The sequence below is a fragment of the Letharia columbiana genome (assembly GCF_014066305.1).
Source record: "Letharia columbiana isolate WasteWater2 chromosome Unknown Sc0000005_s0, whole genome shotgun sequence".
Taxonomy (NCBI): Eukaryota; Fungi; Ascomycota; class Lecanoromycetes; order Lecanorales; family Parmeliaceae; genus Letharia; species Letharia columbiana.
Window position 1 is genome coordinate 768,192 of NW_023501041.1, and position 23,617 is coordinate 791,808.

Genomic DNA, 23,617 nt, shown 5'->3' on the forward strand with positions numbered 1-23,617 from the left:
ATTTTAATATTAATAATAAATATTATTAATTATAATATCGAAAATAATTTCGAAAGTAAATTTAATTATTTTTTAATTTTTATAAAGTTTAAGCTAGTCGTAATAGAGTTAATATTAATAATACGCTAAAACTTTAATAAACTAAATATCGAGATTCTAAAAGAGATATTCGTTAGAGTTATAATATCGAAAGAGTATCTAACTAATCTCTAGAAGAATAATAAAAATCTTATTAACGATAGTATCGATTATTAAATAGTAATTATTATTAACTCTATTTAAGCGGCTATAAAGAAGTTTACTTCGATTATTAGATTATCGCTATAATTTAAATTAAAATTTACGCTAGAATATAAGAAAGTATAAAGATATTATAAATTACTAAAAAGAAGTTAAAGAATAACGCTCTTAAAAAAAGTATAAAATAAATATAAAGTTATTAAAAACTTTAAAAATAATCTAATTAAGAGAATTATTAAAAAGATATTTAGAGAGTTTATAGTAAAAGCGTATAAGTCGTTATAAATAATATAAAAAAAGATTAAGTAGATTAGAAAATAACTTATAATATAGATATATCTCTCTTTACTATTTAATAAAGATAAATAAAAATATAATAAATTAAATTTAAAGATAGATCTTCTTATAAGAATATTCTTTTTATTATTAATATAAGCGAAATTAGATAATATTAGCGTTAATATAATATATTTATAAATTTATCTAATAAATATAATTATTATAAATAAGATAAGAAAGATTATAATATAAGTATCGTTAAAGAGAGTCTTAAGAGAAGACGTAATCTTTAATCTAATTTTTAAGAAGATTTTAAAATTATTACTTTCTTATCTATATAGAATATTTAATATATATATAATAAACGACTATTATCTAAAATACTTTAGAATATTAATAATAATTATTCTTTTAAAGTTAAATAAAAATTATTTAATTTCTAAAGAATATTAATTAATAGCTCTACTTAATACTATAGAAAAGATAATAAAATTTATTTTTATTAGAAGAATAGCATATCTTATAAAGATATATAGACTTCTATTAATTATATATATAAGAGACTATAGATTGCGGTTATATAAATATAATATCTACTATCTTCTAGAAAGAATATATTAAGCTTAGAACTCTAATAAAATAGTTATAATATTACTACTAGATATTTTAAATATATATAATAAAATCTCTTATTCTCGATTACTCTATAATTTTCGAAAATAAAAAATTAATATAAGAGTAGTTAATTAGATAAAATCGTTCTTATCTAATAGAATAATAATATTAAAAATAAGCGAATACTCTATATTAAAGACTCTTATAGTAATCGAAATTTCTTAAGAATTATCGCTATCGTCTATACTTTATCTCTTCTATAATTTAGATCTTATTAATAAATATAATAATTATATTAATTTAAAAATAATAGCTATCGACTTTATAGATGATATAAGCTTTTTAATAATAGAAGACTCTATCGAGGAAAATTATAACGCTTTTTATAAAATCTATAACGAAGTTTATATAAAGTAGATATTATAATATAAATTAAAGTTTAATCTTAATAAATATTAACTACTATATCTTAATAGAAAATAGAGATTTAATTTAAACTATTCTCTATAACTTAATAAGAGATAATATATTAAGATAAAACGCTTTATTCGCTATCTAGAAGTCGAAATTAACTTTAAACTTCTATAAAGCTATTATAATAAGAAGATTCGATCTAAAACTATTAAAAGTATCGATATATTAATAAAAATTATTAGATCGATATAGAATAATAATTATAAGAGTATAAGATAGCTCTATTAGATGATAATTATTTTATAAATAATATATTATTACTTAATATAATATTAGTCTAAAGATACTATCGACTATAATAAAACTTATCTCTTATCGCTATAAAGAATTTAATCTTAGATAAAGAGAAAGATAATTAGAGTATTTAAGATTATATTTATTTTAATACTTAATATAAAAATATATCTTCTATTAATTAAATAATAGCTAGATAAAATTATCTTAAAAGCTATCTTATAAATCGTTATTAATTTAATATATAGCGAGATTATTAAGCTATAATTCGAGTAATAAAAATTTAAAAAAAAATCTAAGAAGAATAGAAAATTAAATTTACTAAAGCGATATATTAATAGATTTAAAGAATAATATAATAATATTAATAAGATTAAGAAACTACGCTCTTTTAGCGTCGCTCTTAATTAAGAGTCTTTTAAAATAATAATTTATAAGATTAAAAAAGTCGTTAAAGAATTAGTTAAAAGATTAATTAATAAGAATTATATAATAATATATATAGATAATAATAAAATTAATAAAAAGATAAAAGCTTTAACTATATCGTTAGATATTAATTCTATTTTTAATATCTATTTAAATTTAAGCGATTAATATATAATATACTCGATAAAGTTATATAATATTCTTTAAGCTTTAATTATAGTAATTATATATTAAATAAAATTATAACTTAATAAAGTTATAGTAAATATAAATAATTAAATATTAATTTAAACTATTAAAGATTTAAATAAATATTTAAGATAGATCTATATAATATAAATAGTATAGATTATTAATTCGCTAAGATATCTCGAAATAGTAATAGAATTATACTAGATTTCGATATATATTAATATTAATAGTAATAAATAGATAAATAAAAAAGTAAAGAAGATTATTAATTAACGAGAGTAAGTAATTTATAATAAAAGAGTAAAGATAAATACTAATAAAATAGCTTAATTATTAATTATATAGATAAAAATAATATTAATAATTAAGATAACTATTAAAGACTACGCGATAAAATAATAAATTATTAAATAGATTAATAAGAAGTAAGATGATATTCTTAGAAGAATTTAATTAATATCGTCGAAATAAATATAATTTCTATATTCGAGAGTTAAGCGCGCTAAGACGTCGCTAATAACGTAAATAAAGATCGAGAAAATAGATCTTAAGGCCTTTCTTTATAATCGATAAATATCGAATATAGAGAATAAAGAATATAAGTATAAAGCGAAGTAGACGGCTTAATATATTCTTTATAAATATAGATTATTTAATAAAAAGCGAGGAATATAATAAATTGAAGAGAGAAGAAAGATAAAAGAGAGAATTATTATTTATAAGAATATATTAATAAAGTTACGCTATACCTCTATAGCGACGAACTTTATAAGAAATATAGAGTTTATTAAGTAATATTAAGCTTTTAATAAGAATTAATAATAAGAATTTACTAGAATAAGCGATTAAAAAGAAGAATATAATTAAGATAAAAGAGCCCTAGCGATATAGAGTATACTCTCTTTTTAAGAATTAAGTATAATAAAACGTAGAACTATAACGATAACTTATATAGCCTTATTTATTTGAGATTATATAATTAGCTAAAAGGATCAGATAGATTACGTAATTCGCATAGTCGGCCACTAGGGTAAGACTTCAGGGTAGTATGATGTAATCAATCAATCAATCAATCTATCTTAAACTGGTGTGATCTCATGTCCTGGATTGGCTGACTTGTTCAATAAGGTGCTTACAGATCGACTGTATCGTCATCCAAGCCATCACGGTCCGGCCCCTTGGTACCCAATCAAGGCCCGTGCCTAGACCAGCTCAAGGCTGACAATAAGGCTATGCTAAAATTCTGCCCATGCCCCAGCCCATACATATACCCCTCGAGACAACTTTACCTAGATGAATTGTTCTATTTAATAGACTTCACTGATAGCCACCACGAAAATCTATCGTCCAGTGCTTCAAATTTCAAGATGAGCTCGCTCCTATTTGGCAACAGCACCAACTTAGTGCATTGGAAACCCAGTCCTACCACTCGTGGCACCTTTGACATCCTAAGCACATGTATCATTACCATGCTACTGTGCGTCTGGACCGCCGTGCATCTTAATGTTTCTCCACCTGGAAGCGTTTGGAAACCGAGACTGAGGAAGGTTGGGTGGCTGGTTTTGGCACTTCTTGCCCCTGAGATGATCGCTTACACCGCCTGGTATGTGCGCTTTGAACAACATCTTGATCGCCGGATTTGGGACCTGCTAATTACCACAATTAGTCGAAATAGTGTAGGCTAATGAATGGCAGGTACCAGAGGCGTCAGGCGTTCTCCATAATGCATAAGGTCAACAAGGCCTTTGCGTTACCGAACCCTCCCTCAATAGCCAAAAAGGCTGTCACAGGGTTCAAAGGAGTGTTCATGCCACGTAACCAAGAACCTGTTCGGGTGAGTTGGAACGATTAGAACTGTGCCGCTTGAGCGAAGTGCATTGATCTTCTAATAGCAACCGACTCTTGAAGCTCCGAGACATCCCTCATCTGAGGACCGTCACCCATGGAATATGGTGCATGGATTCTACGCGTTAATGGGTGGAATAGCCTTTGAAATTCCAGGAAACCTTCCCGAATCCCAGAGATTCTTACCTTCCCAAAACAGTGAGACTTGGTTTTTTGGTAAGATTGATGGAATACCTGATTATGTTATCAGAGCATGAGATCGGCCGCAACGTAATCCCGAACCTTTCAGAGGAAGAGATAGAATCGAAAAGCAAAGCCAATGGACTCGCGAAGGCTCTTGTCTGCATCCAGGCCTTATGGTTCATTGCACAATGCTTGACGCGTCGTATGTAGACAGATTACCCTACCTCCGTGGAACCTCGAGGAAGCTATCCTAACAGCCCTGTACAGTGATACAGCGCATCCCGATTAGTTTGCTGGAGCTCAACACGGTTGGTCACGCGATCTGTGCGGTGCTGGTATACATTCTCTGGTGGGAAAAGCCGTTCGAAGTAGACTATCCTACGATGATCCAGGGTCAAGTCCTTTGGGATATTCGCTCTTTTTTCTTCATGTACAACAATCGATCATCTGCTGCCGAGTCATTCAAGCGTGATCTTAGGAATTGGCTAGAAAGTGACCAATGGTTCCAGACACTCTCAGAGGTAGAATCTTTCAATATCGCTTCATTGGGTAGTATTCTTGCACTGCTTTCTCCGCCGAATACAGAGAGTGCCATTGATGACTTAACATCTTCTTCTTTGACATGTATTGTTCTTTGCATTGATTCTTCGCATGGATGTAAGAGTAATTGCCAAAAAAAAATCTTAAATGGCCACCTCGGTTTGGACCACAGATGCTAATACTGCTACCGCAGGAAGACAAGCAACTGCTTTTGCCGTACGAAGAAACGGATGCTAGTCTCGTCGATTCTTTCCCAGGACAATCGCAATAACGAAACACATTTAGAGCAAGAAACAAGGCATGAAAGAGACGACGAAACCGGCTTGACTATTTTGAAGTCCGGTCAAACTCTACAGGGGACAGGTTTCAAGGCGCAAACCCTTACAAACATTGTCAATCGAATCGATAAAACGTCTACTAGCAATTTTAAAAAGTCTTTCGGCAATTACACCGGATCACATCTACCTCTTCCGAACATTAGGCTCACAACTCAAGACGTCAACCGTTGGACAATGGCCTGGCGCGCCCATCAGAATGAATTTTATTCTTTCTTTGACACTTCGGCGATGCAAAAACTGGCCCGATATAGATCGATTGGTAGAATTTTCAATAGCCCTCCGTTTCAGTGCGGCAGCATTTATATACGGTGGACTCCACGCATTGGCATGGTTTGCACACTTCGATTCATCTACTGAGCAACTGTTGTGGCGGATCTCCGCTTGCATAGTGATGGGCGGGATTCCTGTCCTCTTCGTTGTATACACCTCTTCAGTTCTACTCTAACGAGTTTGCGTTAAGATCTATATCTGAGCTTCTTGAGTAGCATGTGATTAAGCGTCTATCTTCATTTCTCTACTTGTTCTTCTCGTCTTGATATTTGTGGCATACATATTGGCACGAGCCTACCTGGTGGTCGAATGCTTCATCAACCTCTCACATCTCTCGGCCGGGGTCTACGATGTTCCAACTTGGCCCACGTACTTCCCTCACATCTCTTAGGCGAGCCCCCATTCGAAACAGTATACAACATCTCGCGGATCTTGGACGCCAATACAACGGACATGGCTTCGGAATGGAGTGGCGGAGCGGCATCAAAATGAGTACGGACTGGCACGATGACGGAGGGTGGCGAGGAAGCGGTTTGCCGGTTGAGAATTGCTCTAATACAGTCCTTTTGAACGGAGTGAGATGGTATTTAGCATTTTGTCTTAACGACTCTCGTTTTTAGGAACACAATCATAATGCAGTCATGACAACGGGGCCATTGCACTGGCTAATATTCTCACTCCCTCTCAAAAGTGCATGTCTGGATCAATCTAGGACGCGTCATCAGTGGAGGAATATTCTCAGATTCCTCCGCAGAAGCCCAGAGTGAGACCGCCGTGAAGCCAGGATCTCGCACAAGATCAGAATCAAAGCTTCCCGAACTGAGAGACTAAGAAGTCCCAGCGTTGATTCTAAGGGCCCAGAAGGCAAAGAAATTCTGATGCTTCGCCTCAGCACTAGCCTTCTGATCTCTTATCGTGTGTTGATGACAGGAGGAGTATCTGCCAAAGTGTGCCAAATCCGTATATACAGAAGCCGAAGCACAAAGCTGCTCTGCCCAATTCTTGCACTTTCACCCGTGATCAAATCTTGCGCCCCCCGGACGAAAAGAATCAATCCAGTGTCCAATAATGGCAAAAGCTAGAGCACACCAGGCACGACAACATTCATGAAATGGAACCCAGGGGCCCAAATAAAGCTGTGCAGTGGCTCAGTTCAGCGTCTCTAATAAGACAGAAACCCCCGGACCGCACTTGCCATCTTGCTTGTTTGCTTCAACCTCATCATCCCTACATACTATAAATGGAGCTCACCCGACCGGAGTCGCATTCCGCATACGTACCGTACGATGAGAGAATGCATCTTCTCAGGACATTCGATTCAGGCACGGAAGACATTCTCTACCCTTCCTACCGTTTCTAGCAAGGCCATACAGTACATACGCTCCAGTAACTTGCATGACATGATCTCGCTTCCTATAACTCGTGTACTACTCTTCCGAAAAGGGCACGCTGCTGACTGCTCCCATCTGCACACACTGCAATATGCTGCTTACGGTTTGTATCTAGCTCAGACGGCTTTAAGAGGTCATGGCCATCTACTAACAGTATCAGGGGTTTCATGATGTGCGGTTTCAAGGGTGCTAGGCCAAGTTTCAATTGACAACGAAGACAATGGGATCCCTCTGTCTGCAACCTGCTTCGTTGGGCGAGAGAAGCGCGTACTAATGCTTTACGCAAGCGCAGTGTTCCAACGAAGCCAGCGGTGCATGTGGTCCCTTTCCGAATCCTGTGTATTGGCTACGTGCTGTTTACAGCGGCTTTTTCGCAAGGGTGAGTGGCATATGCGGTACCAGATGATGCGCAGCTGGAGAGGTGATGGAGAGAGATAGGATGAATTAATACGTCCCTCCTCACAATATTCTCGTAGGTACCATGCCGGTACGCAATGTTCCGTGGACTTCCATACCCAAAGTATCCACTGATGAAGGCTGAGATGACACGAAGATGCGTCACTACCCTGCGTGGCCGGATCTACATTGCTGTTACGAAAAACGTTCCGGATAGAAGCGCAGAAGGGCGGTCTGCACGAATAAGGCCCGTGCGAAGTGATCGACAGACGCACAGATATGCAGCTCTCCTTTTGGACAGAGGACTATCCAGTCAGACCCTCATGTTAGCCGGAAATCAACGAAGGTAAGACGACCCCCACATGAGGAACATTCGTTCCACACAAGCCGGGTAACAAAGGCGATCTCTTCGCGTTCCGTTTGGGTGGAAGATAAGGCCCGAGTCCATGCGGGGTCTGGGTAAGGCATTGCAGTGGGAGGTCAAGGCTGACAGCCGCCTGGCTTTTTGCGTTATCATTGACCAACCTTCGACGATCTTCCGGAGCATACTTCCCCTTCTTCACAACTGCATTGTGCCAATCGACGCCAAATGCCGAGACGATGCTTAGCTTTACAACTCGTCCCCGTTGATCCTTCAGACTCAGTCTTACACCTCGGCTCACCTTTAAAGAGTGGTTACAATGTCGGCGAGAGGTACTTTATTCAATTCAGGTAAGTCAGCCTTTATACATGCGCACCGAGAAGGAAGTAGGATATACCTATAACACCGATGCGCGATCTTCAATTTACGAATGTTAACGGTACATACAGGGCCAAATCACTTACCAATACTCCAAATTGTGAAATGCTTACCGATCTATACCCTCTTGATAATGGTTCGGTGAGTATCGTCTTCCTTTCCAGGGGGTTAATCCACGGATAGACAATTAGAAAGATGACAAAAAAAAGGCTAAGCTTGTAAAGTAATCATAGCAATTGAGTTATTACCAATCATAACTCTTGATGATTCCACCTCGAAGCATTTTCTAAGCTACGCATCATACTCATGACACCATCGGGCGCTCCTTCCGGTGAAGTAAAGGAGGTTACTTAGGGGCTACTAGGCTACCGGCTTGGGGCGGGCTCCAGGGGGGGCGGGCTCCGGGTTGGCTACCCAGCCGCCCCGAAACCCCGGGTTACTCCGCCCCGTCACGCAACGTACTCGTATTTTAGAACAAGCTAGTTCTACGGCGACGAGCGTTGATCGATGTTCTATCGATATGCCCTCAAATATGCCTGAACACGATGGATTACCGAATCATACCCCTGTGGATGATAGGTTACCAAATCATATCCCAAAATTTGGTTGGGAGCGGTGTGGGCAAATTACATGTTCATACCCCAGACTGTGGGGGCTAATTACTAATTCATACCCCGAAACTATGAATCCTTACCGAATCATACCCTAATTACTGAATCATACCCCTAGGGGTATGATTCAGTAATTTGCCATTACTTGGGGTATGATTTGGTAATTTACCATTCATGACAAAAATCGCAAGGGAGAAAATTCGCGACCTGGGCCATCCGACCATAGAAAAGAGGAAATATTCCGACCGCATTTAATGGGTGACCTACCAGCTTAAATATCAGACGAAAGCCAGTGGGTGTTGCGCTCTCTCGGGGGGCTATTTAGGTTTAATATGGGTCTGCTGTCAGCGCCCGGGACCAGGCTTTTTGCGCTTGACAGCCAGACACCCCTATTTAGATAAAGTAGGGCCGTCGCAGGGCCCCCGTGGGGGCTGCTAACACAGGGAGCTAATTTGGCCCCCCAGCCTGTCTACACCCAGTCTGGGACTCTCACACACAGTCTTCACTCTCAATAGTCTACACAGCAAGTTTGGTAAATTACCGAATCATACCCCAGCAATTATCCTTACCGAATCATACCCCAAATTTTGGTGTAGGGGTATGATTCAGTAATTAGGGTATGATTCGGTAAGGATTCATAGTTTCGGGGTATGATTCTAATTAGCCCGACTGTGGGAATCTTACAGATTCATACCCCGTCTTACATTTTCATACCCACACCGGTATGATTCGGTAAGCATTTCATAGTTTGATGTATGAGTTACTTAATTTGCCCGTACATACAGGGAAGCCGTGGGCAGGAAGCTACGTATGCAGACGGTTGTGGCAAGTACTCGACGACGTTGGACTGCATACTCTTATAGAGGTCAAGGCTCGCCGGGGTAAGGAGCGCGAGAGCTGTCGCCCTGGTACAACCCCAGGAAAGTCCAGGGGCCTCCGGCGCCGGGCTGCGTAAGGATTGCGATCTACCGGTCTGACTCGAGGACATTGCCTCTTCTCGCGAAGAACATGAGGATTTTCCCGTCCAGCTGGCCTAGGGACCAGCGGACATCGATCGAAAGTGAATGAAGAGTCACTCACTGATGTACGCTAAGAATGTGTAGTATTCGCTGCTAACAAATGTCTCTGTTTGCCACCTTCCATGGTCTTCTTTGCCACTCTGAGACCCACTATGAGACCGAGCCACCCACAGTCCCACTGTGACGATCAACGGCACGAGGATGTAGGCCCGAGCGTGGATTCCCTGGCATCTCATGAACGGCAGGAGCGAGAGACTGTCGTCGCGGATCTGTTAGCCCACGTAAAAGACTCTTAGAGAAGCGTATCATACCAGAGGCAGCTCTGATGGCGATGAGTGCGCCACTTTTTCGGAAGGGGTAACTGATAGCAGCCTAGGCGACAGCTGAGCCCCTCTATCGCTTGGTTCTATCGTTAATTCCTGGACCCTCTGTTGCTGACGGTGACGACGGAATAGAAGCACAAGCACTCCCATGATGGCCAGCCCTGCTACCCCCCCGACCGTCCCACCGACGATAATGCCAGTCTTCCTAGATTTGTTCCAGGAACTTAGAGGAGGGGAGCTGCTAGAACTGGGGTTGCTTGTTGGTGTTGGTGTGCAAATTGCCTTAACTGCTTGTGAGCCAGTATGCTGGTTTCCTTGCACGGCGGGTGCTAATTGAAAGTGGTCGCTCTCATAATCGACGACTAAATAGTTGAATGTTAGAAATATGCCACCTAGGATTGGCTGGACGGTTGAAGGGTCACTCTGGGCGTTGTACACGATTTCTGTCTCCACGACTGATGAGTTTGTGATCTGAAAATGTCCGAATTGATCTGACCCTCTCTCTAAAGCGACGAATTTGGAATTTGAAATGACAGTTGTGTAGTTGTTCTCAAGTGTTATTGTCATATTACCGTCTGGCGCCTGGGCTACGGGATAGGTTAGGCCACGGTAGGAGGAATCATAGCTGGTGACATTTGCGACTTTGTTAACCACATCCGGTGTGAAGGTGAAGCGGTCCTGAAAAGGTTCGATGCAGGCAACCATGTTCTCGGACGAAAGCAATTCAAAAGTTTCATTTGGTTGGTTATACATGATACTAATGACAGTGACCTGGAGTGGACAGGGTTGCTGAAGTGTCCAAGTTCCTAGAGGGAACGTGGCGAAATTTCCAGCAACTCTTCCAGGATCGTATCCACCAATTGTCAGAGCACCGTCGATGGGTGATAGCGACCGGTCTCCTGCCCATAATCCCCAGGCTTTGGATGGCGCCACGTTGGCTTCGGTCACAGCTGCCAGGAAAGAGGAGTTCTGACCGAGCGGGAGACCAGATTGAGTCCCTATAAAGCATATCGACAAAAGTCAGCCAACCCTTAACTCAGAATGGATCACGCCTGTTTTAAAATATCCAGTAATGTATCCTAGTACACAAAGTCCCATTGTTCTTGCATAATTGGGCTGAGCTGATTTCAACGACCTACCGGATACCAAGTCAGAATCTTCAACTAAAGGAAAACCCCATATACTGTCATTGGATTGAAAATCAATGAAGTCATTTAAATAGACGTAAGAGCCAGTGGCAGTCTCAGTATCCGCTGCGCTGCCGTTCCATCGATCTTTGATCGAGACTGAAAAGGTCGATGACTTCGAGCTATCGTACTAGTACACGCCGCCTTTTCCACCAACGCATGAATTATTCGCTTCCGAGCCGCAGCCGAGTACGTTCGAGAGACGAGTGTTATTGAGAGTGGTTGAGGGTCGGAGAGAAAAGATCTGATTGGGAGACCCGATGCCAAGTTCTAAGCCCCTCGCAACAGCAACGCCGTTGGCAGATACAGTAACATTGCTCCACGGCAGCGACAATGGTGCTACGTCGCAGTTCCCGCTGGCGGCGATTAATATCCGGAGGAAGGGGAAGATGTAGAGGCTTAGACGTATCCAGAAAAGAGCCATAACGCTAAGCTTTGGGCACGCAGTCTTCGCAACTTCTTCGTACAACGTTCGCGAATGACAGTTTTCTTACATATAAAGAGGGTATATAATGAATGAACCTTAGAAGGCGAAATTGGCGTGGAAACAGCCTGATCTGAAGGGCACCACCATATCGCTGTGGAGGCAGTGAAAGGCGGGGTGCGGAGGAGATTGACCTATACGTATTGGTTAATGGTGTGGATATGCGATGCAATGGCCAGGAAATCTCCGTAGGTATAGACCAAAAAATGGCGCAACGGTTTGCATCAGCTGACAGGCGGACCAGAGGTCGGCGTATGAACGTCGCTGCCTCAGCACGTGGAATTGGGGGTTGCATGCTTAGTACCGTAGCCTCGTTCAGAATCGGATAGAAATTTTGAGTCCTAGCGAATGGAGAACCCGGAACGCTATTATCGCTGTCGTTCAGTCTCAGCTGAATGGTCAGCCTTGCGTTCAGATGCACGGATAACGTGCGTGCATTAGTCCCAACTGCCTCATGAAACCTTTACGGTTCGTGCAGGGTAATGCTTGCTCAAAAGCGGTGCCGCTAATGCTCAGCACCGTTGCTTGGGATATACTTTAGCTTTCGTTTCCTGTCGCCATTTTGACGAGTCGTGGTTTCGGGATTCATACATGCCCCTACCCTACCTGGTCTAGAGAGGGTAATTGCGCGCAGATCCTTACATAGCCTTAACTGTTGAAGTGATCGGATCCGTTTTCTGCTCTCCTGCAGAACTGCCTTAAACTATTGCAATTTTCATATGCGACAATCAAATTGCTGATTCTTACGGGTGACTCCGCTGCTAAATATTCAGCCTCAAAAGGGGACTGTTCGTGAGCGACTATCCGCAGAGGACCTGATTTGGCAGTCGTCTAGCGCACGTGCCGCCTAGGATGAAAACCTCCACTTTGATATTGTGTGTAGCTTCTAGTCTAAATCGCTGTAGTATCACATTCGAAAATCCAGATGTCGATGGTAGTGAGTTGTGATTTTCCATTGGGGAGTATCGATTACTTCTATTGTTGATACGCGAGATAGAGCACGAGGATATCACTTAAGTCGGCCTGATTCAGACTACGATTAGTGCTAGTGAACGGCTCGGACTGATGACTATGACCTCAACACGAAGTGCGTGTAGTTGTCCAAGTGAGAGGATAGTCACACCGATAGCTTCCACCAGGAGGAAGAATTCAAGACCAGGGTGCGACTTGTGAGCGATGAAAGACGCGGAAACCATGTATGACAGATGAGACAGAAATGCTGATACTACCTACAACATGCATCATCCTACTAGGGGACGAACACAGATCGGTTTACAGTGGCCGTCATTAACGACCAGATGTTTTTCGCTTATCCCTTGTAAATGGGTAAAACCAAACTGCAAATACTCCCGCTGAAAGGGAACTACTTTTGCGCAAGTTAATGCCGGGACTCACATATTCCACTTTGCGAGTGTAAGCTCAGCGCTAGAACACTGAAGCCTCGAATGATTGAAGTAAACGGAGCCGCCAATCATTTTGGCTAATTATTCATACGAGACCACGGGCGAGTTCTGTCACGGAAACACAAACTTACCCGTTGTATTCCACCGGTATAATCTCACCAAGCTAGCACAACGACGGTTCCTTTCAATGAAACTGTTACTGTCAAGATGAGTGGAGAGCCTGACAGCCACACGAATGTAGTACAATATCGCCTCATAGAGCTGTTCTAAGCTTCGAGGTTCCCGGCATTCAGACTAGTTCTCAGATCTCTTCGGCGTTGCTTATCGTCAGTCACCCTTGACCAAGTGGTCCAAGTTAAAACAGTAAAAAGCATAAGAACGGCAGACACTACAACAAAAATCCAGATAGAGTGGTTGGACTTGTCTTCAGTGATCTCGAACACGTTCATGCCAAATACTGACTACTCTTTGTTAGCTCTTGGGTGGAAAGACGAGGGACGGCAGCCAACCACATACTGCTGAAAGCATTAATGGTAGGTAAATGAAGGTTAGGACCGTGACGCGGCGGATGCTCGCCGCCAATACGTTCGCTGCGTGGCTCTCTTCCACAGCGACTCGAGTATCCTGAAGCGTTGCGATGTTGAAAATCTGGAGTGGATCAGTCTATCATATCTCGTCTGCCTGAATACTGGTTCGACCAGGTGGCAATACATACCAGGCTGATCAAGTTATTAGTCTGTTCCGAGAGCTCAAGCGACCGTGTCTTATAATCATCTAGCGCAGCCGTTGTCTTATGAAGGTACGCGGTCATTGACTGGTGGGCGTTGACGCTGGTGAAGAAGGGATGGCCCAGCATTTGCTGAATTGTGTCTTTCACCGCGAGGATGCGTCGACGCGATTCGCCAAACAGCGGCACCAGTCTATGTAATTCACGGGTGTAGATGAGCTGGTCATCGGGCGAGAGCTCCTCTTCTACGCACTTTTGGTTCTGCTTACCGTTACCTGCGATTAGGAAGTCTGCCAAAATTCGAAGAGTTTCAATCAATGGAAGGTTTCCTTACCAGGACGTCGAGATGTTCTTCCAATTCCTCGAGGAAACAGCCCCAGGTAAAACTGTATTTGTCTCAGCGCCCTAACTCAGAAATTTTGAGGGACTAGGTACTATTGCTCGTGCTCATGCTCGTGCTCATGACTGACCTGATGATATAGAATACCTTGGTTAGAATATCGCACAGCCCAAGTTTATGCTCTTCAAGCCCCGGGAGCTCCTCCTCGACATTTGCGGCAAGTGCAAGAAGCGCTTCTACGAAAGCCTGGTCGGCAGGGTCAAATACTATCACTCCATTATAACGCGGCCTTTTAAAGATCAGTCGGTAGCTCACAACGTAGCCGGCGACAGTAAAAGCACAGCCTTCGGCATACCTTTCCAGGGGAATTCTTATGAACACCACATTGATCCGCGTCACATGCCAGGTATGGCTTGACTGGCCGCTCTTGGTACGGAAAGTCATCTTCGGAGAATTGCTGCTGCGCTTGGCTTCTGTAGGGAGATTGTTATGGCCATATCTTTCCATGACCTGGAGACCGAAAAAGACAACTATTCGAAGGTTGTCAGCTAATTTTTGCAATTTGGGCAGCTTGGTAAGCTACAGAGCGACGCACAATCATTTACTGGCACACCAGTACTCAGAATTGTATAGGGGAAGTTGAAAAAGCGAGGTGTGATATTGAGATGAAAGCCAAGCATCTGGAGGGCTTCTGCTGAAAGACTGGATACGATACTGTGCGTACAATACCATCAATGGATTTGTAAGATTACCATCTGAATGCAAGGAGTACGTACTATAACGCACAGTATGTTTCCTCGGGCCGCTTTTTCATATGAGCACAACACTTTCTTTATTTTATCATCAAACACAGATGGCGTACCTGCTCCAGTAAGAGTGTCTCTAACTCTACCGAAGATCTGGCCTGCCTGTCCCGGCCCCACTTCGCCCTCTTTTTGCTAGCGTCGTAGCTGTAAGACAGTCTACAAACAGAGCAATGGGTTCCGGGGTTTTCGCGGAGAAATCGCTCAAGCTCCTTGAATGCTAGTCCGTTTGAGCCTTGGTTCGGCCAGCTCTGATGTGGGTGCAGATGATGTGTCGTTGCATTAAGATACCTGCTTTCACCGCCCGTCCGACCAGTTGCTGGCTCCCGCATCCACCAGGCAGATCGGATTGCCATGGCGTCTCGACGTCGGCCAGACGCGATAGTAAGCTGTACTAAGTCCAAGACAATGTGGAAACCCCAAAGTGCTTCATCTTAGTACGGAAAAGCGTTTTGACCATGCCCCCTTTCTCGGTATGCAGTATTACGTATGTCCCGCCTGGGGGCCAAAGCCGTGGCCAGTAATACCCCGCATACGGACCACATACAATATCCTTATCAAAAATAGCCGGAAATCGCCGCTGGAGTGGTGGATCGCAGCTACTTTGACAATTTAGCCTTTCAAGCCAGCAGTAACCGCAAGTGGTACTTTAAGGCTTACGCCGTGGGAACATGCACATGCTGAACGACTGAAAAGTCTTCAGGCGCAAAAGTGCATTTCAATGGAGTTCTTACATTGTGAAAATGCGACAGGTAAGATTCTTGCGGTTCGAGGAATATTTTCCAAGAAAAGGGCAAGTGTGAGATCCATGTTTGAGGGATCCATAATGGCGGAAGAGAATTGTTTGATCCACGTTTCTCACATGTAAGATTTCACTTTGATTGATGGGAAGAGGGAGAGAGATAGAAGTGGAGCGGCGTAGGCACAGATGGATTGTGCAAGTAACAGAGTTGTTGTTGGAAATCATGCTGCTGCAGCATAGTGTGTTATAGCTACCCCTCACGCTGGCAATAACAATATGGCATAGCGTGGCTTCACATGATATATAAGTAATCTACATATTACTCTATAGCTAATTAATCCTTCAACCTCTCTTTAATTCTAATAGGTGTTATTCTTTCGGTCCTTGCTGACAGACGTGGGATATGAAAACGGTGAGACGATGCGCTCGACGTACGCAGCAGCCCCTCGTGAAATCCAGAATGATCGGTACGCTCTTTTCCGTAGCCACATGACAGAGATAGAGAGTGCCAAGGCTGATCATCTTAGTGCCTGGGCAATGCTTGGCTGACATCGAGGTACAACCAGACGGTCTTCGAAGGGAACCCTTTGTCACAGTCTTAGTTGTGGCACATGAGCTTGCAAGGACCACCTACCCGAAGCAGACAGCGTTCAGCAAAGAGGACTACTCAAGAGAAGTGATATGAATCATCTGAATGAACTGCGAACTTTGATGACATGGACTGGAACGGGTTCAGGACGCGGAGCAGATAAATCTATCATTCCTTGTGACTGGCCCCCTGATACACTATCAGGTCACATTACTTCCACCCTCTCCTTCTCAAGTGCATGCACTGACAAATGAAAAAGTAAATGAATGGCACGCCAGATCTCTGGCTGGTACAATCTGTACTAAGTATCTCTTCCGCTAGGGTGTGCTCCTCAAGTCTCCAGCACACATCTCCAACCACCACCACCATCCTACGTACGCTCCTCGTCATGCTGGCGTGCCGGATTGCGTCGACTAAGCTGAGGGAGCATACCGGTCCGAAGTTGTCCGCCTGCTTCACGTCGTAACCATACGAGCTAGTCGACGCTGACGGTCGGGTATCATTGAGACACATGTTTCTAGTTGATGCATAACAAGAGGTGTAGTGATGGGCCTGCCAGATAGGCAATGCACATTTCTCAGGTCCTGTAAAGCCACATAAAGCGTAATCAGCCAGCAGTTCTACGCGGGCCCCGATGGGGACCATGGGGAAAAGATCCGCTTCCCCGACTCCGGGAAGAGTCAGGCTTCTGGTCATACCAATCAACATCACTGAGTTGCAGCTTCCTTGCACGATGACCGCTTCGGTTCGTGCCAGACTTATCCGCAGGTCTGGCATTCGAGTTATTCGACGCCGATGACTGATGCAGGGATGCGTTGTGCTGGTGGTGAGAAGGGCCGTGCTTCTCGCCACCTAGACCTTGAGACAGATAACTGTGAGCAAGCGTGTTCTCATCCAGGGGGACCAAAGAAAAACCAGCAGGTCGCTGGTCACGGAGGTTGGGGTTTGGGTGGGAGAAGTAATCGGAAATGGCATTGTCTGTACCAGCATCTGTGCTTGAGTCTTGCAGATCATAGTTCAAGACCAGGTTCTTGATACGCTGTTGTTCTGCGCGCTCAGCTTCCTTTTGGGACTTCATCGCAACGGCGAAATGGGAGTCGGAGGGCATCTCGATGGTTCGAGTCTGTACCCCCTTGTCAGCAGTATCTCGTTGGCCCAGCACCAAATCATACATACCTGCTGTCTGTTCCCTTTCTTGGTCATAAGGGAAAATGCCATGGTATTGGCGTTGGGTGGGGTCGCGGTACCGCCCTCGTTGCCACTGTCATCGGCGGCGGTCGTCGTCTCTCGCTGTGCACGACGCATAGGTAGTGGAACATCAAACATGGGCTTTCGATCGAATTTGCGAGAATCTAGGCTCTCCGACATCATCTTGGCAAGCTCCCTGTCAAATTCAGCTTCAGCTTCAGGATCTCGCTCTTCCTCTTGACGCGTGACGACAATGTCCTCCTCGAAATCGGAGTCATGTTTCGATTCGCCATTAGTAATGGGCTACATAAATGATCAGTACACGAATAGAAAGCAGTAACAGATTAGAAATCAAACCTCTAATTCAGCTTCGTCACTTGATGATTGAGCGTCCACATCTGGCACGGGTAGCTCATCTTCATCAGCTTCATCCTCGGAAGAGACTCCATCGTCAGGTTCTTCTGCTTCAATTGGCTTCTCCTGTTCCTGTGCTTTGTAGTTCTGCTTCACCAAGTCGGCGAACGCACGACCAGCTTCTTCAAAGTCAGCAGCAAGCTTCCATTGCGGTCGCGTTAGCGAAAACGTGTCCTGGATAATGAAGTCAATGTCCATGGGAAGATTCTCCTTTGTGTGGATATAGTACTAGCACGTATCAGACGGTTGTGCTCATCAATATGGGCTGTTCAATTAATTTACCTGGAAGAATGTCAGGAAGAAATCAAGCTTCTTCTTGGCGGCGCCACGATCAAAGCATAAGCCGCAAGTGTCGAGAAGAGTGCACACAAGACGTATTCTGAAAAAGTCATCGGGCATGTCGATTGGGTTCAGTCTCTCTCGAGTCGGTGTTCCACCGGCTATCTAGTATTAGTATGGATTCGTGAATTCCATAGCTTCCTGTACTTACGGTGTCCGAAGGTAACCATCCGGTAAAGCGTGTCAAAGATCAGGGGCGAGTCAACCATCTTGTAATTGTATAGTTCTCCCAGATACTTAACCTCCGCTAGTCGACGCTGATTGAATTTGAAGTCATTCTGTTCCAAGCCTAACGTGATGTTCTCCATGAGGTTATCAATGACCATGATCACGAAGTCTTGATGGTAGCGATATAGAGATCCGATGAGGACAGCAAGCAGATGAATGTTGCTGTATTTGACTTTACCAGGTTTGGAAAAGATCTTCTCTAGCATATTGACAACCTGCACGCGATCAGCTCATGCGCAGCAGATCAACAGTTGGGAGCTTACCTCTTGTTCCTCCCAATGGAGTTTGCGCAAAGACTTGAGTACCTTGGTGTAGGTGCGTTTGTTCATGTCAAGGTAGACAAGTCGCGAGACATATTGGTGGACGGGCGTCCGTTCTTTTTGTTCAATGGCAGCCCTCTCGGGTGGATTAACATAGTACATTGCATTTTCGATCAGCATTCGCTCCTGCTGCCCAAGGTGCTGAGCAGCCTTCTTTCGTTGCAGCGTCTCCAGGAACGAGTTCATTCTGGGAGCCGTGTCTGGGTTCCGAAGCAGATAGCGACCGCAGTTCTCCAGAAGATTGCCAATGATCTCGATATTCATCCTTGAAAAGTCGTCTAAGCTGACTTTGAGACAGTGGAAAATGACGTGCTCTGGCACAACGCCGAATTTCGTGAGCTCTGCAAGGTATCGAATGTTGCTGGTTCGGACCTGGCCCAGGAAGTCCTTTTGCTTACGCCGTTGCAGGCTTCTGAACTCATCATCGAGATGCGATACCAGGCCGTGAGAGACATCGGGCATATACTTTCCCAATGTTGCCACCAGGCGTGAGTAGGATGGTAACAGGTCAGATCGGCCCTTGGGCACTTCTTGGACGGTCTTGATCAAGCGATTTCGAGATGCTTTAGAATTGAGGAAGCAGAAGTCCATTGCAGCTTGGTCGATCTGCTCCTTGTTTTGAAGTTCCGGAAGGCGAGCTAGAAGGGCATCCACCTGTGCACCAACGGTTTTATTGGCGATTGCAGTCGACTGATCGTTCGACGCTGTAGTCGAGGGCACCTTCTCATGCAAATCCTTGACTTCGTCATTGGTTTCCACTCGCTTGCCCACCTGCTCATCTCCTTCTTGTTTCTTTTTCTTCCCGTCTTCGAGCAAAATCCCTGGTACCCGATCTTGCAGATCTATCAGATTTTCATAAAAACGGCGCTCCTCGTCATCCTCCCAGATGCCTGCACCGTCGGCTTGACCACGAAGGTATTCGCCAGTCTTGACAAGCCCTATCCCAGCAAATGCTCCCGTATCTTGTGTGTCTTTCTCTTTCAAGTCTGGCATTTCCTGGTTTTCCAGCGCGTCGCACAGGATTTGCGCATTAGTTATTAGCTTCTCTTGGGACTTCAATTGTTTGTCATAGTTTGCCTGACGATCTTCAAAGACTTCACCGGATTTGACATAGGCCTCAGCATTCCGTCGTCCTTGTGCAGTGATACTTTTGTTACCCTGGATGATGTGGGTTTTGACGTCTTCAAAGTAGCGATTGAGTACGTTTTTGAAGCGCTGTTGGAGTTCTGTGGTGGTCAACGGGGGATCTTCTACTCTTGTGACAAGATCCTCGTCAGTTGAGCTCTGGTCGTATGTTTCCGGAGCTGCTGAGATCGCCCCGTCGGGTTTGACAGATTTCTGTCCGTCTGTGCTTGGCGATTTGATACCCAATACATCCCAACCAAAGCTCTTCACGAACAAAACTACCAGAGGAAGATTGACGTGCTCTTTATCATGGCCAAGCAAATCTTTGAGTACTTCGAGGGGAAAAGGTTCTGCGTCTGTAGACCCCGCCTTACCGACGCCTTGTCCAGATTTTGACTTCCCCACAGCTTCACCCAGTTTACTGCTCGCAGGTCCAGCGTTTTCCTTTCCCCTGGCCGTAGCATCCTCAGGCCTTGCAACGTCGTCCAAGCTCCGCAGCAAGCCTACAAGCCAAAGTTCGGTCGCAACTTTGAGCAGCACCCTATGCCTTGTTAGACGCTCTTTCTCTTCCTTTTCTCTCGCTTCCTGCCCTAGATTCTTCAGCTGTCCCTTGTCCGGTGTGCTCAAGCCCCGTCCGATCAGCCATCCGAGGTAGCTTGTGTACTCAGCCGGTCCAAAGCGCTGATGTAGTGCACCGATAATCTCCACCCCCGCCGCGATCTCTCCCGGCGTCTTGAGCTTGGTGAGACCTTCATAGCTGGCGGATATCACCTCGGAAAGGTACTTTTGAAGCGACAGGGAGCGGATTTCTTGGAGAAAGGTGGTGGTGCTAGCAGCTGTGATGGCTGTCCGTAGTCGCTTTATGAAGGCAGTATTTTTCTTGAGGGATGAGTCGAGAGAGTTGTTGACACTAAACAAGTCTACTTCTGAAGTCAGCTCTTTCCCTGCCTTGGACAAGAAGCATGGTGTACCTGTTGCGCCAGCCCAAGCCTTCGAGTTGACGTCACGCAATTCACCTTGATGCTAGGTTAGCGCATGTATGTGAAGTGCTCTCGATAGCCCAGTCTCACGTTTTCTCTTACGATCCATTAACCCCACTTGATGCGCACCTCCACGGTGCTGTTAGGTGTTCAAGGATCTCTCATGTGCGCCGCACTGTGAATGATGAGACAGAAGCTTTGAGGCTTCATATGTCTGCTGTAAGCTTGTGAGATATCTAGCATTTGTCGTCTCTTTTCTCGGAGAAGAGGACAAGGTGGTCAGAAATTATGGAGGTATGAAGGTAAGAAAATATGGTGGACAGTGGACCAGAGGCGAAGTGGCATGCATTGAGCTTGGGAGATCGATAAGTATTTAGCGGCGGATAGCTAGCGGACGATCTTAGCCTGCAAGGCACATCAATTAAGGTAATCACATCGTTCCGAGACCCGAACCAATCACTCTTCATCTTCCCCACTTCGCGTCGTTTTGCTGGGCAAGGCTGTGATAGTGAAAATTACATAACATTGACATTGACAATACTACATGCAATTCGTGCAATTCATGAGATAGTTTGCAGTATCATCTCTCAGCCACATTACTCTACGGCCTTTTGACTTACTACGTTGCAATTTTAAAATATCGAAATGAAATGTGACAGTTGAACGCCAGGCAGACTTGCCAGAAAAGTGTGCAGTCTGGGACACTGAATACTCTTATTAGTACGTTTATTTGACATGTCATCCAGAGATAAGCTGGCATTTCACGAACGAAATTGCTGCAGGTTGATTGTTCAGTAGCGGGATAGATACTTGTTGGTGCTTGTTGTGTCGATGTTCTAGGGCTTTGTACCGCTTCGTCTGCGACCTCTTCTTCTTTTTTTTTGCACCTCGCCTGCCACGGTGTCAACACGGCCACAGAACTCTTGATTGGGACCTTTCAAGAATGGGAGGCAGCCCCCTTTTGTATGACGAGTCAATTTTTGCGCCAGGACAAGAGGGGTTTCTGCACCCGACGGTACGAGCGCGTATATTGTTTTTCGGCAATTGGACCACACAACTTCTTTTTCGTCAGAAAAAGTGGTAACTACAATTTTAGAATCTCAGACTTTTGCTACGCTGATGAACTAAATGCTTTGAAAAGACCGTCTTAAATCAGACACTCAAACTCCGCCTAGCAATATCTAGGTGCCGAAAGGGCAACCGAAACGGTAGTAGCGACACTGTGCGTACGTTGTGAGAGAAGTCGGAAGATGAAATTAAACCTGGGAGAGTCAGGGTATCCGAACAGCGATGAGCAGACACAACGAGTCCTGGACGTCGACTGGATATCAAAGAAGCTTTCTCTCCCATTCATCATTCCAGCCAAACATCAGAATCATGCGAAGCAGACAACATCCCAACGAGGGAAAGAGAAATACCTGCCACTCAGAAAGGCCGACAACAACCTCATTCACATCGATGACCCTGCAAAGGACAAACCTCCATCGAACCAAAACCATGCACCTACAACAGCGGCAACGCGACCAATTCCGTCATGGCTCAGCCTACCTGGGTAAACAATAACCTGATGGGGATGTCAGAACGCTCTAGCCGCCGATGAATAAAACGGAGCCGAGTGCCTGCCGCCCCTGGGCCGGGTAACGTTTGAGTGATCACCAGACCGAGCACGATTACCCCAACGCTGTCAATTATCTCAACAGATGTAAATGATGTATATCATCGGCAATCAATGCCAATCAGGCCACAACGACAAAATGTCAGCACGAGTAAAGAAAGCTGAGGCATCCGGCCGAGTATAAGACTCATACTTGCACCATGCGATATAATGCAGGGCGATAGGGCAGCGATGTCGAACTCGATTCCCGGGACGCTAATCACTCGGTACCACCATCCAACACGGGTGTCGGGACTCATGATCGCACTTTGAACGAGTTTCGCCTCACATATTGGGAGACTGGGCAAATGCACGGGGATGCGTGGCGGTCTAGATTACTGTTTGGTCACGAGCTCCATCATCCCGTCATCCGAGTCAAACAGTAGCAATAAGATAGTGACGATACCCAAATGCCATAGTCTACCACACACCACACGATCCACGGAGAGATGGCCGAAAACGCACTAGCGACACCAAAACGACGACGACGACGACGACGATAGAAACCCACTGCGTGCTCAAACACTAAAAGTGAATATGTTTGTCGCTGTTGAATTTCCTATCCTCTTTTCCACCCATTTTCTTCCTCCACTCAGGCACGCGTTGCCCTTCAAACATTTTTTTCGTCAAAACGCGATGTCAGATTGAGAGTTTCAACACAATCGGTTTTGGACACGGCCAGTTTTGAACTCCGTGTTTTCCTTTCATCCTGTCTCTTTTTCTGAATTGAATCAACTGAAGCTTTGAGCCGCCTTTCTCTTTTTCAACATATTCCTTCGCGCGTTAAGGCATATTGAGTCTCTTCAACATTGCAGGTTTTGATGTTCTTGTGTGTAGAATCTGCCTTCAATCTTTGCGTATTCTGCTTAGCTAGTCGCTACAGAGCCAACAATTCATGCGTAAATGCCAGTTATTTGCATGCTATGCTACCTTTGTATCCATGGGCTCATATCCTAGCGAGAGCCAGTAACAACTT

The 23,617-nt window shown here is 44.0% G+C and overlaps 5 protein-coding genes across 5 annotated transcripts; 2 read left to right on the plus strand and 3 right to left on the minus strand.

The window, feature by feature from the left end:
• Positions 1-4,046: 4,046 nt before the first annotated feature.
• On the plus strand, positions 4,047-4,701 carry HO173_002596 (uncharacterized protein; the record flags this gene model as incomplete). The annotated part of the gene is made up of 3 exons (XM_037304528.1): positions 4,047-4,066; positions 4,159-4,297; positions 4,450-4,701. 3 exons carry the CDS (start codon positions 4,047-4,049, stop codon positions 4,699-4,701), a joined length of 411 nt encoding a protein of 136 aa, XP_037168621.1.
• A 5,244-nt stretch (positions 4,702-9,945) lies between these two features.
• On the minus strand, positions 9,946-12,378 carry HO173_002597 (uncharacterized protein; the record flags this gene model as incomplete). The annotated part of the gene is made up of 3 exons (XM_037304529.1): positions 9,946-10,050; positions 10,107-11,116; positions 12,309-12,378. The coding sequence occupies 3 exons, from the start codon at positions 12,376-12,378 to the stop codon at positions 9,946-9,948; spliced, it is 1,185 nt and encodes a 394-aa protein (XP_037168622.1).
• Positions 12,379-13,458: 1,080 nt separating this feature from the next.
• HO173_002598 (uncharacterized protein) lies at positions 13,459-15,418 on the minus strand (the record flags this gene model as incomplete). The annotated part of the gene is made up of 8 exons (XM_037304530.1): positions 13,459-13,653; positions 13,709-13,840; positions 13,908-14,180; positions 14,254-14,305; positions 14,390-14,789; positions 14,855-14,973; positions 15,036-15,064; positions 15,122-15,418. The coding sequence occupies 8 exons, from the start codon at positions 15,416-15,418 to the stop codon at positions 13,459-13,461; spliced, it is 1,497 nt and encodes a 498-aa protein (XP_037168623.1).
• An 846-nt stretch (positions 15,419-16,264) lies between these two features.
• Positions 16,265-16,489, plus strand: HO173_002599 (uncharacterized protein; the record flags this gene model as incomplete). The annotated part of the gene is made up of 2 exons (XM_037304531.1): positions 16,265-16,271; positions 16,332-16,489. The coding sequence occupies 2 exons, from the start codon at positions 16,265-16,267 to the stop codon at positions 16,487-16,489; spliced, it is 165 nt and encodes a 54-aa protein (XP_037168624.1).
• Positions 16,490-17,000: 511 nt separating this feature from the next.
• On the minus strand, positions 17,001-21,096 carry HO173_002600 (uncharacterized protein; the record flags this gene model as incomplete). Its single annotated transcript, XM_037304532.1, has 9 exons — positions 17,001-17,251; positions 17,378-17,516; positions 17,570-17,884; positions 17,939-18,223; positions 18,278-18,435; positions 18,486-18,777; positions 18,826-20,927; positions 20,979-21,023; positions 21,078-21,096. The coding sequence occupies 9 exons, from the start codon at positions 21,094-21,096 to the stop codon at positions 17,001-17,003; spliced, it is 3,606 nt and encodes a 1,201-aa protein (XP_037168625.1).
• Positions 21,097-23,617: the final 2,521 nt, after the last annotated feature.